Source organism: Oncorhynchus keta, chromosome 31 (assembly GCF_023373465.1).
Source record: "Oncorhynchus keta strain PuntledgeMale-10-30-2019 chromosome 31, Oket_V2, whole genome shotgun sequence".
Taxonomy (NCBI): Eukaryota; Metazoa; Chordata; class Actinopteri; order Salmoniformes; family Salmonidae; genus Oncorhynchus; species Oncorhynchus keta.
Window position 1 is genome coordinate 25770063 of NC_068451.1, and position 15769 is coordinate 25785831.

At 39.6% G+C, this 15769-nt stretch overlaps 1 protein-coding gene and 2 long non-coding RNA genes across 6 annotated transcripts in view; 2 read left to right on the plus strand and 1 right to left on the minus strand.

The window, feature by feature from the left end:
- LOC118376433 (chloride channel protein 1-like) overlaps window positions 1–15769 on the minus strand; it is a 96596-nt gene that overhangs the window by 19574 nt on the left and 61253 nt on the right. For all 4 annotated transcript variants that reach the window (XM_052489160.1, XM_052489161.1, XM_052489162.1 and 1 more), the window contains 2 exons: window positions 596–721; window positions 357–441 (listed from right to left, as the gene is read on the minus strand). In XM_052489160.1, coding sequence (XP_052345120.1) covers window positions 357–441; window positions 596–721 — 211 coding nt within the window. The remainder of the gene's footprint in view (window positions 1–356; window positions 442–595; window positions 722–15769) is intronic.
- On the plus strand, window positions 3484–5472 carry LOC127914252 (uncharacterized). Its single transcript, XR_008087830.1, has 3 exons — window positions 3484–3591; window positions 4231–4363; window positions 5243–5472. It is a non-coding gene; the product is annotated as an uncharacterized LOC127914252 (long non-coding RNA).
- On the plus strand, window positions 6786–13261 carry LOC127914251 (uncharacterized). The gene is made up of 3 exons (XR_008087829.1): window positions 6786–6933; window positions 7983–8084; window positions 13024–13261. It is a non-coding gene; the product is annotated as an uncharacterized LOC127914251 (long non-coding RNA).

Genomic DNA, 15769 nt, shown 5'->3' on the forward strand with positions numbered 1-15769 from the left:
GACAGACAGGGGACAGAGAGTCAGGAACCCACAGGAGATCCTACAACAGACAGACAGGGGACAGGGAGTCAGGAACCCACAGGAGATTCTACAACAGACAGGGGACAGAGAGTCTGGAACCCACAAGAGATCCTACAACAGACAGACAGGGGACAGAGAGTCAGGAACCCACAGGAGATCCTACAACAGACAGACAGGGGACAGGGAGTCAGGAACCCACAGGAGATTCTACAACAGGGAATCAGGAAGACACACACACAATCCCATTGATCCTCACACCATCATAAAGTGGGTGAAGTTCAGTTGAAGACTGTAGGGTCTAAAAGGGGTGTGTAGAATGTTTACTAAGCTCTCACCCAATGATAGCGAAGGCTGGGAGCTCCTGCAGGTCAAAGGGAAAATCCATCCGGAAGTTGGTCCGGAAAAGAGCTGTAATGGTGACTGTAACAGGGACAGGGAGAGAGTGAAACTGATCCTATTCTAAAACACCTGGCATGAATAAACATATGACATCATCATGAGAGAAAAGGTGTAGTGGGATTATGTTGTTCTGGAGGAAATATGTGTGTGACGCGATGCTGCCTCTATGGCGTACCTGCATCTTTGTTCCACACAGACAACACCCTGAATATGAAGGCACTGAAGGTGGCAGCGAAATACCCTCTCCAGTAATTCCTCACAGCAAAGTAGGTAGATGTGACCTCAATGCTGAATAACACCCCTGGAGAGGAGGGAAGAGAGAGAGGACAAGAGAGAGAGGACAAGAGAGAGAGAGAGAGAGAGAGAGAGAGAGAGAGAGAGAGAGAGAGAGAGAGAGAGAGAGAGAGAGAGAGGACGAGAGAGAGAGAGAGGACGAGAGAGAGAGAGAGGACAAGAGAGAGAGAGGACAAGAGAGAGAGAGAGAGAGAGAGAGGACAAGAGAGAGAGAGAGGACAAGAGAGAGAGAGAGAGAGAGAGAGAGAGAGAGAGAGAGAGAGAGAGAGAGAGAGAGAGAGAGAGATTTGAGTTTAAGTGAGCAGAATGAGCACACACACATACACACACAGAATAGCTAAATACTCGAGAGCAAAATAAACATCAGAGCGAATCAGAGACATGACTGTATGAATGGAGATTATAAAAGACAATATTTGAAGAATAGAGACAGCTTTAATGATTTTAGCTGAGTGTTTCCATTCTATGCTGAGGCTATCTGGACACTGTAGATTACTGTTACAGGAAGGGGAGAGCAGTGGGGGGATAGAGGGAGAGAGAGGGGTTTAGCGAGAGATAGAGGGAGTTAGAGGGAGAGAGAGGGATGTAGAGAGGGATGTAAAGAGGGAGAGAGAGATGGATGTAGAGAGAGATAGAAGAGGTTAGAGGGAGAGAGAGGGATGTAGAGAGAGGGATGTAAAGAGAGAGAGAGGGTTAGAGGGAGAGAGAGGGGTGTAGAGAGAGAGAGAGGGGTGTAGAGAGAAATAGAGGGGGTTAGAGGGAGAGAGAGAGGTGGATATAGCGAGAGATAGAGGGATGTAGAGAGAGATAGAAGGGGTTAGAGGGAGAGAGAGGGATGTAGAGAGGGATGTAAAGAGGGAGAGAGAGATGGATGTAGAGAGAGATAGAGGGATGTAGAGAGAGATAGAAGGGGTTAGAGGGAGAGAGAGGGATGTAGAGAGGGATGTAAAGAGGGAGAGAGAGATGGATGTAGAGAGAGAGAGAGACATTGCTTTGGCAATGTTAACACATGTTTCCCATGCCAATAAAGCCCTTGAATTGAATTGAATTGAATTGAGAGAGAGAGAGAGAGAGAGAGAGAGAGAGAGAGAGAGAGAGAGAGAGAGAAAGAGGTGTAGTGAAGGAATGATAGTGGTATAGAAAGAGGTGTAGTGAAGGAGTGATAGTGGTATAGAAAGAGGTGTGGTGAAGGAGTGATAGTGGTATAGAAAGAGGTGTGGTGAAGGAGTGATAGTGGTATAGAAATAGAAGTACTGAAGGAATGATAGTGGTATAGAAAGAGGTGTAATGAAGGAATGATAGTGGTACAGAAAGACGTGTAGTAAAGGAGTGATAGTGGTATAGAAACAGGTGCAGTGATGGAGTGATAGTGATATAGAAAGAGGTGTAGTAAAGGAGTAATAGTGATATATAAAGAGATGTAGTGAAGGAGTGCTATTGGTGTAGAAAGAGGTGTGGTGAATGCGTGAGTGATATGTAAAGAGGTGTAGTGAAGGAGTGATAGTGATATATAAAGAGGTGGAGTGAAGGAGTGATAGTGATATATAAAGAGATGTAGTGAAGGAGTGATAGTGATATATAAAGAGATGTAGTGAAGGAGCGATAGTGATATATAAAGAGGTGTAGTGATGGAGTGATAGTGGTATAGAAAAAGGTGTAGTGAAGGAGTTATAGGGATATATAAAGAGGTGTAGTGAAGGAATGATAGTGATATATAAAGAGGTGTAGTGATGGAGTGATAGTGGTATAGAAAAAGGTGTAGTGAAGGAGTTATAGGGATATATAAAGAGGTGTAGTGAAGGAATGATTGTGGTATAGAAAGAGGTGTGGTGAAGGAGTGATAGTGGTATAGAAAAAGGTGTAGTGAAGGATTGGTAGTGGTATATAAAGAGGTGTAGTAAAGGTGCGATAGTGATATATAAAGAGGTGTAGTGAAGGAGTGATAGTGGTATAGAAAGAGATGTAGTGAAGGAGTGCTATTGGTATAGAAAGAGGTGTGGTGAAGGAGTGATAGTGATATAGAAAAAGGTGTAGTGAAGGATTGGTAGTGGTATATAAAGAGGTGTAGTGAAATTGTGATAGTCGTATAGAAAGAGGTGTGGTGAAGGAGTGAGAGTGATTTATAAAGAGGTGTAGTGAAGGAGTGATAGTGATATATAAAGAGGTGTAGTGAAGGAGTGATAGTGGTATAGAAAGAGGTGCAGTAAAGGAGCGATAGTGATATAGAAAGAGGTGTGGTGAAGGAGTGATAGTGGTATATAAAGAGGTGTAGTGAAGGAGTGATAGTGGTATAGAAAGAGGTGTAGTAAAGGAGCGATAGTGATATATAAAGAGGTGTAGTGAAGGAGTGATAGTGGTATATAAAGAGGTGTAGTGAAGGAGTGATAGTGGTATATAAAGAGGTGTAGTGAAGGAGTGATAGTGGTATAGAAAGAGATGTAGTAAAGGAGTGATAGTGGTATAAAAAGAGGTGTAGTAAAGGAGCGATAGTGATATATAAAGAGGTGTAGTGAAGGAGTGATAGTGGTGTAGAAAGAGGTGTAGTAAAGGAGCGATAGTGATATATAAAGAGGTGTAGTGAAGGAGTGATAGTGGTATAGAAAGAGGTGTAGTAAAGGAGCGATAGTGATATATAAAGAGGTGTAGTGAAGGAGTGATAGTGGTATAGAAAGAGGTGTAGTGAAGGAGTGATAGTGGTATAGAAAGAGGTATAGTGAAGGAGTGATAGTGGTATAGAAAGAGGTGTAGTGAAGGAGTGATATGATATATAAAGAGGTGTAGTGAAGGAGTGATAGTGGTATAGAAAGAGGTTTAGTGAAGGAGTGATAGTGGTATAGAAAGAGGTGTGGTGAAGGAGTGATAGTGGTATAGAAAGAGGTGTAGTAAAGGAGTGATAGTGGTATAAAAAGAGGTGTAGTGAAGGAGTGGTAGTGGTATATAGACAGGTGTAGTGAAAGTGTGATAGTGGTATAGAAAGAGGTGTAGTGAAGGAGTGTTAGTGGTATAGAAAGAGGTTTAGTGAAGGAGTGATAGTGGTATATAAAGAGGTGTAGTGAAGGAGTGATAGTGGTATAGAAAGAGATGTAGTAAAGGAGTGATAGTGGTATAAAAGAGGTGTAGTGAAGGAGTGGTAGTGGTATATAGACAGGTGTAGTGAAAGTGTGATAGTGGTATAGAAAGAGGTGTAGTGAAGGAATGATAGTGGTATCGAAAGAGGTGTAGTAAAGGAGCGATAGTGATATATAGAGTGTAGTGAAGGAGTGATAGTGGTATAGAAAGAGGTGTAGTAAAGGAGCGATAGTGATATATAAAGAGGTGTAGTGAAGGAGTGATAGTTGTATAGAAAGAGGTGTAGTAAAGGAGCGATAGTGGTATAAGCGGTGTAGTGAAGGAGAGATAGTGGTATAGAAAGAGGTGTAGTGAAGGAATGATTGTGGTATAGAAAGAGGTGTAGTAAAGGAGTGATAGTGGTATAAAAAGAGGTGTTGTGAAGGAGTGATAGTGGTATAGAAAGAGGTGTAGTGAAGGAGTGATGATATATAAAGAGGTGTAGTGAAGGAGTGATAGTGGTATAGAAAGAGGTTTAGTGAAGGAGTGATAGTGGTATAGAAAGAGGTGTGGTGAAGGAGTGATAGTGGTATAGAAAGAGGTATAGTGAAGGAGTTATAGTGGTATAGAAAGGTGTAGTGAAGGAGTGATAGTGGTATAGAAAGAGGTGTAGTGAAGGAGTGATAGTGGTATAGAAAGAGGTGTAGTGAAGGAGTGATATGATATATAAAGAGGTGTAGTGAAGGAGTGATAGTGGTATAGAAAGAGGTTTAGTGAAGGAGTGATAGTGGTATAGAAAGAGGTGTGGTGAAGGAGTGATAGTGGTATAGAAAGAGGTGTAGTAAAGGAGTGATAGTGGTATAAAAAGAGGTGTAGTGAAGGAGTGGTAGTGGTATATAGACAGGTGTAGTGAAAGTGTGATAGTGGTATAGAAAGAGGTGTAGTGAAGGAGTGTTAGTGGTATAGAAAGAGGTTTAGTGAAGGAGTGATAGTGGTATATAAAGAGGTGTAGTGAAGGAGTGATAGTGGTATAGAAAGAGATGTAGTAAAGGAGTGATAGTGGTATAAAAAGAGGTGTAGTGAAGGAGTGGTAGTGGTATATAGACAGGTGTAGTGAAAGTGTGATAGTGGTATAGAAAGAGGTGTAGTGAAGGAATGATAGTGGTATCGAAAGAGGTGTAGTAAAGGAGCGATAGTGATATATAGAGGTGTAGTGAAGGAGTGATAGTGGTATAGAAAGAGGTGTAGTAAAGGAGCGATAGTGATATATAAAGAGGTGTAGTGAAGGAGTGATAGTTGTATAGAAAGAGGTGTAGTAAAGGAGCGATAGTGGTATAGAAAGCGGTGTGGTGAAGGAGAGATAGTGGTATAGAAAGAGGTGTAGTGAAGGAATGATTGTGGTATAGAAAGAGGTGTAGTAAAGGAGTGATAGTGGTATAAAAAGAGGTGTTGTGAAGGAGTGATAGTGGTATAGAAAGAGGTGTAGTGAAGGAGTGATGATATATAAAGAGGTGTAGTGAAGGAGTGATAGTGGTATAGAAAGAGGTTTAGTGAAGGAGTGATAGTGGTATAGAAAGAGGTGTGCTGAAGGAGTGATAGTGGTATAGAAAGAGGTATAGTGAAGGAGTTATAGTGGTATAGAAAGGTGTAGTGAAGGAGTGATAGTGGTATAGAAAGAGGTGTAGTGAAGGAATGATAGTGGTATCGAAAGAGGTGTAGTAAAGGAGCGATAGTGATATATAGAGGTGTAGTGAAGGAGTGATAGTGGTATAGAAAGAGGTGTAGTAAAAGAGCGATAGTGATATATAAAGAGGTGTAGTGAAGGAGTGATAGTTGTATAGAAAGAGGTGTAGTAAAGGAGCGATAGTGATATATAAAGAGGTGTAATGAAGGAGTGATAGTGGTATAGAAAGAGGTGTAGTGACGGAGTGATAGTGGTATAGAAAGAGGTGTGGTGAAGGAGTGATAGTGGTATAGAAAGAGGTGTAGTGAAGGAATGATTGTGGTATAGAAAGAGGTGTAGTAAAGGAGTGATAGTGGTATAGAAAGAGGTGTAGTGAAGGAATGATAGTGGTATAGAAAGAGGTGTAGTGAAGGAGTGATAGTGGTATAAAAAGAGGTGTCGTGAAAGTGTGATAGTGGTATAGAAAGAGGTGTAGTGAAGGAATGATTGTGGTATAGAAAGAGGTGTAGTGAAGGAATGATAGTGGTATCGAAAGAGGTGTAGTAAAGGAGTGATAGTGATATGCAGAGGTGTAGTGAAGGAGTGATAGTGGTATAGAAAGAGGTGTAGTAAACGAGCGATAGTGATATATAAAGAGGTGTAGTGAAGGAGTGATAGTTGTATAGAAAGAGGTGTAGTAAAGGAGCGATAGTGATATATAAAGAGGTGTAGTGAAGGAGTGATAGTGGTATAGAAAGAGGTGTAGTGACGGAGTGATAGTGGTATAGAAAGCGATGTGGTGAAGGAGAGATAGTGGTATAGAAAGAGGTGTAGTGAAGGAATGATTGTGGTATAGAAAGAGGTGTAGTAAAGGAGTGATAGTGGTATGAAAAGAGGTGTTGTGAAGGAGTGATAGTGGTATAGAAAGAGGTGTAGTGAAGGAGTGATAGTGGAATAGAAAGAGGTTTAGTGAAGGAGTGATAGTGGTATAGAAAGAGGTGTGGTGAAGGAGTGATAGTGGTATAGAAAGAGGTGTGGTGAAGGAGTGATAGTGGTATATAAAGAGGTGTAGTGAAGGAGTGATAGTGGTATATAAAGAGGTGTAGTGAAGGAGTGATAGTGGTATAGAAAGAGGTTTAGTGAAGGAGTGATAGTGGTATAGAAAGAGGTGTAGTGAAGGAGTGATAGTGGTATAGAAAGAGGTGTAGTGAAGGAGTGATAGTGGTATAGAAAGAGGTGTAGTGAAGGAGTGATAGTGGTATAGAAAGAGGTGTAGTGAAGGAGTGATAGTGGTATAGAAAGAGGTGTAGTGAAGGAGTGATAGTGGTATAGAAAGAGGTGTGGTGAAGGAGTGATAGTGGTATAGAAAGAGGTGTAGTGAAGGAATGATTGTGGTATAGAAAGAGGTGTAGTAAAGGAGTGATAGTGGTATAGAAAGAGGTGTAGTGAAGGAATGATAGTGGTATAGAAAGAGGTGTAGTGAAGGAGTGATAGTGGTATCGAAAGAGGTGTAGTAAAGGAGCGATAGTGATATATAAAGAGTGTAGTGAAGGAGTGATAGTGGTATAGAAAGAGGTGCAGTAAAGGAGTGATAGTGATATATAAAGAGGTGTAGTGAAGGAGTGATAGTGGTATATAAAGAGGTGTGGTGAAGGAGTGATAGTGGTATAGAAAGAGATGTAGTAAAGGAGTGATAGTGGTATAAAAAGAGGTGTAGTAAAGGAGCGATAGTGATATATAAAGAGGTGTAGTGAAGGAGTGATAGTGGTATATAAAGAGGTGTTGTAAAGGAGTGATAGTGGTATAGAAAGAGATGTAGTAAAGGAGTGATAGTGGTATAAAAAGAGGTGTAGTGAAGGAGTGGTAGTGGTATATAGACAGGTGTAGTGAAAGTGTGATAGTGGTATAGAAAGAGGTGTAGTGAAGGAATGATTGTGGTATAGAAAGAGGTGTAGTAAAGGAGTGATAGTGGTATAAAAAGAGGTGTAGTGAAGGAATGATAGTGGTATCGAAAGAGGTGTAGTAAAGGAGCGATAGTGATATATAGAGGTGTAGTGAAGGAGTGATAGTGGTATAGAAAGAGGTGTAGTGAAGGAGTGATAGTGGTATAGAAAGAGGTGTAGTAAAGGAGCGATAGTGATATATAAAGAGGTGTAGTGAAGGAGTGATAGTGGTATAGAAAGAGGTGTAGTGAAGGAGTGATAGTGGTATAGAAAGAGGTGTAGTGAAGGAATGATTGTGGTATAGAAAGAGGTGTAGTGAAGGAATGATAGTGGTATCGAAAGAGGTGTAGTAAAGGAGCGATAGTGATATATAGAGGTGTAATGAAGGAGTGATAGTGGTATAGAAAGAGGTGTAGTAAAGGAGCGATAGTGATATATAAAGATGTGTAGTGAAGGAGTGATAGTGGTATAGAAAGAGGTGCAGTAAAGGAGTGATAGTGATATATAAAGAGGTGTAGTGAAGGAGTGATAGTGGTATATAAAGAGGTGTGGTGAAGGAGTGATAGTGGTATAGAAAGAGATGTAGTAAAGGAGTGATAGTGGTATAAAAAGAGGTGTAGTAAAGGAGCGATAGTGATATATAAAGAGGTGTAGTGAAGGAGTGATAGTGGTATAGAAAGAGGTGCAGTAAAGGAGTGATAGTGATATATAAAGAGGTGTAGTGAAGGAGTGATAGTGGTATATAAAGAGGTGTGGTGAAGGAGTGATATGATATATAAAGAGGTGTAGTGAAGGAGTGATAGTGGTATAGAAAGAGGTTTAGTGACGGAGTGATAGTGATATATAAAGAGGTGTAGTGAAGGAGTGATAGTGGTATAGAAAGAGGTGTAGTGAAGGAGTGATAGTGGTATCGAAAGAGGTGTAGTAAAGGAGCGATAGTGATATATAAAGAGGTGTAGTGAAGGAGTGATAGTGGTATAGAAAGAGGTGCAGTAAAGGAGTGATAGTGATATATAAAGAGGTGTAGTGAAGGAGTGATAGTGGTATATAAAGAGGTGTGGTGAAGGAGTGATAGTGGTATAGAAAGAGATGTAGTAAAGGAGTGATAGTGGTATAAAAAGAGGTGTAGTAAAGGAGCGATAGTGATATATAAAGAGGTGTAGTGAAGGAGTGATAGTGGTATATAAAGAGGTGTTGTAAAGGAGTGATAGTGGTATAGAAAGAGGTGTAGTAAAGGAGTGATAGTGGTATAAAAAGAGGTGTAGTGAAGGAGTGGTAGTGGTATATAGACAGGTGTAGTGAAAGTGTGATAGTGGTATAGAAAGAGGTGTAGTGAAGGAATGATTGTGGTATAGAAAGAGGTGTAGTAAAGGAGTGATAGTGGTATAAAAAGAGGTGTAGTGAAGGAATGATAGTGGTATCGAAAGAGGTGTAGTAAAGGAGCGATAGTGATATATAGAGGTGTAGTGAAGGAGTGATAGTGGTATAGAAAGAGGTGTAGTAAAGGAGCGATAGTGATATATAAAGAGGTGTAGTGAAGGAGTGATAGTGGTATAGAAAGAGGTGTAGTGAAGGAGTGATAGTGGTATAGAAAGAGGTGTAGTGAAGGAATGATTGTGGTATAGAAAGAGGTGTAGTGAAGGAATGATAGTGGTATCGAAAGAGGTGTAGTAAAGGAGCGATAGTGATATATAGAGGTGTAATGAAGGAGTGATAGTGGTATAGAAAGAGGTGTAGTAAAGGAGCGATAGTGATATATAAAGAGGTGTAGTGAAGGAGTGATAGTGGTATAGAAAGAGGTGCAGTAAAGGAGTGATAGTGATATATAAAGAGGTGTAGTGAAGGAGTGATAGTGGTATATAAAGAGGTGTGGTGAAGGAGTGATAGTGGTATAGAAAGAGATGTAGTAAAGGAGTGATAGTGGTATAAAAAGAGGTGTAGTAAAGGAGCGATAGTGATATATAAAGAGGTGTAGTGAAGGAGTGATAGTGGTATAGAAAGAGGTGCAGTAAAGGAGTGATAGTGATATATAAAGAGGTGTAGTGAAGGAGTGATAGTGGTATATAAAGAGGTGTGGTGAAGGAGTGATATGATATATAAAGAGGTGTAGTGAAGGAGTGATAGTGGTATAGAAAGAGGTTTAGTGACGGAGTGATAGTGGTATAGAAAGAGGTGTGGTGAAGGAGTGATAGTGGTATAGAAAGAGGTGTAGTGAAGGAATGATTGTGGTATAGAAAGAGGTGTAGTAAAGGAGTGATAGTGGTATAGAAAGAGGTGTAGTGAAGGAATGATAGTGGTATAGAAAGAGGTGTAGTGAAGGAGTGATAGTGGTATAGAAAGAGGTGTAGTAAAGGAGCGATAGTGATATATAAAGAGGTGTAGTGAAGGAGTGATAGTGGTATAGAAAGAGGTGTAGTAAAGGAGTGATAGTGATATATAAAGAGGTGTAGTGAAGGAGTGATAGTGGTATATAAAGAGGTGTGGTGAAGGAGTGATAGTGGTATAGAAAGAGATGTAGTAAAGGAGTGATAGTGGTATAAAAAGAGGTGTAGTAAAGGAGCGATAGTGATATATAAAGAGGTGTAGTGAAGGAGTGATAGTGGTATAGAAAGAGGTGTAGTAAAGGAGTGATAGTGGTATAAAAAGAGGTGTAGTGAAGGAGTGGTAGTGGTATATAGACAGGTGTAGTGAAAGTGTGATAGTGGTATAGAAAGAGGTGTAGTGAAGGAATGATTGTGGTATAGAAAGAGGTGTAGTAAAGGAGTGATAGTGGTATAGAAAGAGGTGTAGTGAAGGAATGATAGTGGTATCGAAAGAGGTGTAGTAAAGGAGCGATAGTGATATATAGAGGTGTAGTGAAGGAGTGATAGTGGTATAGAAAGAGGTGTAGTAAAGGAGCGATAGTGATATATAAAGAGGTGTAGTGAAGGAGTGATAGTGGTATAGAAAGAGGTGTAGTGAAGGAGTGATAGTGGTATAGAAAGAGGTGTAGTGAAGGAATGATTGTGGTATAGAAAGAGGTGTAGTGAAGGAATGATAGTGGTATCGAAAGAGGTGTAGTAAAGGTGATAGTGATAAGTGTAATGAAGGAGTGATAGTGGTATAGAAAGAGGTGTAGTAAAGGAGCGATAGTGATATATAAAGAGGTGTAGTGAAGGAGTGATAGTGGTATAGAAAGAGGTGTAGTAAAGGAGTGATAGTGATATATAAAGAGGTGTAGTGAAGGAGTGATAGTGGTATAGAAAGAGGTGTAGTGAAGGAGTTATAGTGGTATAGAAAGGTGGAGTGAAGGAGAGATAGTGGTATAGAAAGAGGTGTATTAAAGGAGCGATAGTGATATATAAAGAGGTGTAGTGAAGGAGTGATAGTGGTATAGAAAGAGGTGTAGTAAAGGAGCGATAGTGATATATAAAGAGGTGTAGTGAAGGAGTGATAGTGGTATAGAAAGAGGTGTAGTGAAGGAGTGATATGATATATAAAGAGGTGTAGTGAAGGAGTGATAGTGGTATAGAAAGAGGTTTAGTGAAGGAGTGATAGTGGTATAGAAAGAGGTGTATTGAAGGAATGATAGTGGTATAGAAAGAGGTGTAGTGAAGGAATGATTGTGGTATAGAAAGAGGTGTAGTAAAGGAGTGATAGTGGTATAGAAAGAGGTGTAGTGAAGGAATGATAGTGGTATAGAAAGAGGTGTAGTGAAGGAGTGATAGTGGTATAGAAAGAGGTGTAGTAAAGGAGCGATAGTGATATATAAAGAGGTGTAGTGAAGGAGTGATAGTGGTATAGAAAGAGGTGCAGTAAAGGAGTGATAGTGATATATAAAGAGGTGTAGTGAAGGAGTGATAGTGGTATATAAAGAGGTGTGGTGAAGGAGTGATAGTGGTATAGAAAGAGATGTAGTAAAGGAGTGATAGTGGTATAAAAAGAGGTGTAGTAAAGGAGCGATAGTGATATATAAAGAGGTGTAGTGAAGGAGTGATAGTGGTATATAAAGAGGTGTTGTAAAGGAGTGATAGTGGTATAGAAAGAGGTGTAGTGAAGGAGTGATAGTGGTATATAAAGAGGTGTAGTGAAGGAGTGATAGTGGTATAGAAAGAGGTGTAGTGAAGGAGTGATAGTGGTATAGAAAGAGGTGTAGTGAAGGAATGATTGTGGTATAGAAAGAGGTGTAGTGAAGGAATGATAGTGGTATCGAAAGAGGTGTAGTAAAGGAGCGATAGTGATATATAGAGGTGTAATGAAGGAGTGATAGTGGTATAGAAAGAGGTGTAGTAAAGGAGCGATAGTGATATATAAAGAGGTGTAGTGAAGGAGTGATAGTGGTATAGAAAGAGGTGCAGTAAAGGAGTGATAGTGATATATAAAGAGGTGTAGTGAAGGAGTGATAGTGGTATATAAAGAGGTGTGGTGAAGGAGTGATAGTGGTATAGAAAGAGATGTAGTAAAGGAGTGATAGTGGTATAAAAAGAGGTGTAGTAAAGGAGCGATAGTGATATATAAAGAGGTGGAGTGAAGGAGTGATAGTGGTATATAAAGAGGTGTTGTAAAGGAGTGATAGTGGTATAGAAAGAGGTGTAGTAAAGGAGTGATTGTGGTATAAAAAGAGGTGTAGTGAAGGAGTGGTAGTGGTATATAGACAGGTGTAGTGAAAGTGTGATAGTGGTATAGAAAGAGGTGTAGTGAAGGAATGATTGTGGTATAGAAAGAGGTGTAGTAAAGGAGTGATAGTGGTATAAAGAAGAAGGTGATAGTAAAGAGGTGTAGTAAAGGGTGATAGTGATATATAAGAGGTGTAGTGAAGGAGTGATAGTGGTATAGAAAGAGGTGTAGTGAAGGAGTGATAGTGGTATAGAAAGAGGTGTAGTGAAGGAATATTGTGGTATAGAAAGAGGTGTAGTGAAGGAATGATAGTGGTATCGAAAAGGTGTAGTAAAGGAGCGATAGTGATATATAGAGTGTAAATGAAGGAGTGATAGTGGTATAGAAAGAGGTGTAGTAAAGGAGTGATAGTGATATATAAAGAGGTGTAGTGAAGGAGTGATAGTGGTATAGAAAGAGGTGCAGTAAAGGAGTGATAGTGATATATAAAGAGGTGTAGTGAAGGAGTGATAGTGGTATATAAAGAGGTGTAGTGAAGGAGTGATAGTGGTATAGAAAGAGATGTAGTAAAGGAGTGATAGTGGTATAAAAGAGGTGTAGTAAAGGAGTGATAGTGATATATAAAGAGGTGTAGTGAAGGAGTGATAGTGGTATAGAAAGAGGGTGATAGTGATATATAAAGAGGTGTAGTGAAGGAGTGATAGTGGTATATAAAGAGGTGTGGTGAAGGAGTGATATGATATATAAAGAGGTGTAGTGAAGGAGTGATAGTGGTATAGAAAGAGGTTAGTGAAGGAGTGATAGTGGTATAGAAAGAGGTGTAGTGAAGGAGTGATAGTGGTATAGAAAGAGGTGTAGTGAAGGAATGATTGTGGTATAGAAAGAGGTGTAGTAAAGGAGTGATAGTGGTATAGAAAGAGGTGTAGTGAAGGAATGATAGTGGTATAGAAAGTGATAGGTGTAGTAAAGGAGCGATAGTGATATATAAAGAGGTGTAGTGAAGGAGTGATAGTGGTATAGAAAGAGGTGCAGTAAAGGGTGATAGTGATATATAAAGAGGTGTAGTGAAGGAGTGATAGTGGTATATAAAGAGGTGTGGTGAAGGAGTGATAGTGGTATAGAAAGAGATGTAGTAAAGGAGTGATAGTGGTATAAAAAGAGGTGTAGTAAAGGAGCGATAGTGATATATAAAGAGGTGTAGTGAAGGAGTGATAGTGGTATATAAAGAGGTGTAGTAAAGGAGTGATAGTGGTATAGAAAGAGGTGTAGTAAAGGAGTGATAGTGGTATAAAAAGAGGTGTAGTGAAGGAGTGGTAGTGGTATATAGACAGGTGTAGTGAAAGTGTGATAGTGGTATAGAAAGAGGTGTAGTGAAGGAATGATTGTGGTATAGAAAGAGGTGTAGTAAAGGAGTGATAGTGGTATAAAAAGAGGTGTAGTGAAGGAATGATAGTGGTATCGAAAGAGGTGTAGTAAAGGAGCGATAGTGATATATAGAGGTGTAGTGAAGGAGTGATAGTGGTATAGAAAGAGGTGTAGTAAAGGAGCGATAGTGATATATAAAGAGGTGTAGTGAAGGAGTGATAGTGGTATAGAAAGAGGTGTAGTGAAGGAGTGATAGTGGTATAGAAAGGGGTGTAATGAAGGAATGATAGTGGTATAGAAAGAGGTGTAGTAAAGGAGAGATAGTGGTACAGAAAGAGGTGTAATGACGGAGTGATAGTGGTATAGAAAGCGGTGTGGTGAAGGAGAGATAGTGGTATAGAAAGAGGTGTAGTGAAGGAGTGATAGTGGTATAGAAAGAGGTGTAGTGAAGGAATGATTGTGGTATAGAAAGAGGTGTAGTGAAGGAATGATAGTGGTATCGAAAGAGGTGTAGTAAAGGAGCGATAGTGATATATAGAGGTGTAATGAAGGAGTGATAGTGGTTTAGAAAGAGGTGTAGTAAAGGAGCGATAGTGATATATAAAGAGGTGTAGTGAAAGTGATAGTGGTATAGAAAGAGGTGCAGTAAAGGAGTGATAGTGATATATAAAGAGGTGTAGTGAAGGAGTGATAGTGGTATAGAAAGAGGTGTAGTGAAGGAGTGATAGTGATATATAAAGAGGTGTAGTGAAGGAGTGATAGTGGTATATAAAAGGTGTAGTGAAGGAGTGATAGTGGTATAGAAAGAGTGTAGTAAAGGAGTGATAGTGGTATAAAGAGGTGTAGTAAAGGAGCGATAGTGATATATAAAGAGGTGTAGTGAAGGAGTGATAGTGGTATAGAAAGAGGTGTAGTAAAGGAGTGATAGTGATATATAAAGAGGTGTAGTGAAGGAGTGATAGTGGTATATAAAGAGGTGTAGTGAAGGAGTGATAGTGGTATATAAAGAGGTGTAGTGAAGGAGTGATAGTGGTATAGAAAGAGGTTTAGTGAAGGAGTGATAGTGGTATAGAAAGAGGTGTAGTGAAGGAGTGATAGTGGTATAGAAAGAGGTGTAGTGAAGGAATGATTGTGGTATAGAAAGAGGTGTAGTGTAGTGGTATAGAAAAGGTGTAGTGAAGGAATGATAGTGGTATAGAAAGAGGTGTAGTGAAGGAGTGATAGTGGTATAGAAAGAGGTGTAGTAAAGGAGCGATAGTGATATATAAAGAGGTGTAGTGAAGGAGTGATAGTGGTATAGAAAGAGGTGCAGTAAAGGAGTGATAGTGATATATAAAGAGGTGTAGTGAAGGAGTGATAGTGGTATATAAAGAGGTGTAGTGAAGGAGTGATAGTGGTATAGAAAGAGATGTAGTGAAGGAGTGATAGTGGTATAAAAGAGGTGTAGTAAAGGAGCGATAGTGATATAGAAAGAGGTGTAGTGAAGGAGTGATAGTGGTATATAAAAGGTGTAGTGAAGGGTGATAGTGGTATAGAAAGAGGTGTAGTGAAGGAGTGATAGTGGTATAAAAGAGGTGTAGTAAAGGAGTGGTAGTGGTATATAGACAGGTGTAGTGAAAGTGTGATAGTGGTATAGAAAGAGGTGTAGTGAAGGAATGATTGTGGTATAGAAAGAGGTGTAGTGAAGGAGTGATAGTGGTATAGAAAGAGGTGTAGTGAAGGAGTGATAGTGGTATAGAAAGAGGTGTAGTAAAGGAGCGATAGTGATATATAGTGTGTATGAAGGAGTGATAGTGGTATAGAAAGAGGTGTAGTAAAGGAGCGATAGTGATATATAAAGAGGTGTAGTGAAGGAGTGATAGTGGTATAGAAAGAGGTGTAGTGAAGGAGTGATAGTGGTATAGAAAGAGGTGTAGTGAAGGAATGATTGTGGTATAGAAAAGAGGTGTAGTGAAGGAATGATAGTGGTATAAAGAGGTGTAGTAAAGGAGCGATAGTGATATATAAAGAGGTGTAATGAAGGAGTGATAGTGGTATAGAAAGAGGTGTAGTAAAGGAGCGATAGTGATATATAAAGAGGTGTAGTGAAGGAGTGATAGTGGTATAGAAAGAGGTGTAGTAAAGGAGCGATAGTGATATATAAAGAGGTGTAGTGAAGGAGTGATAGTGGTATATAAAGAGATGTAGTAAAGGAGTGATAGTGGTATAGAAAGAGATGTAGTAAAGGAGTGATAGTGGTATAAAGAGGTGTAGTGAAGGAGTGATAGTGGTATATAAAGAGGTGTAGTGAAGGAGTGATAGTGGTATAAAGAAAGAGTGATAGTGTATAGAAAGAGGTGAGTGATAGTGGTATAAAAAGAGGTGTAGTGAAGGAGTGGTAGTGGTATATAGACAGGTGTAGTGAAAGTGTGATAGTGGTATAGAAAGAGGTGTAGTGAAG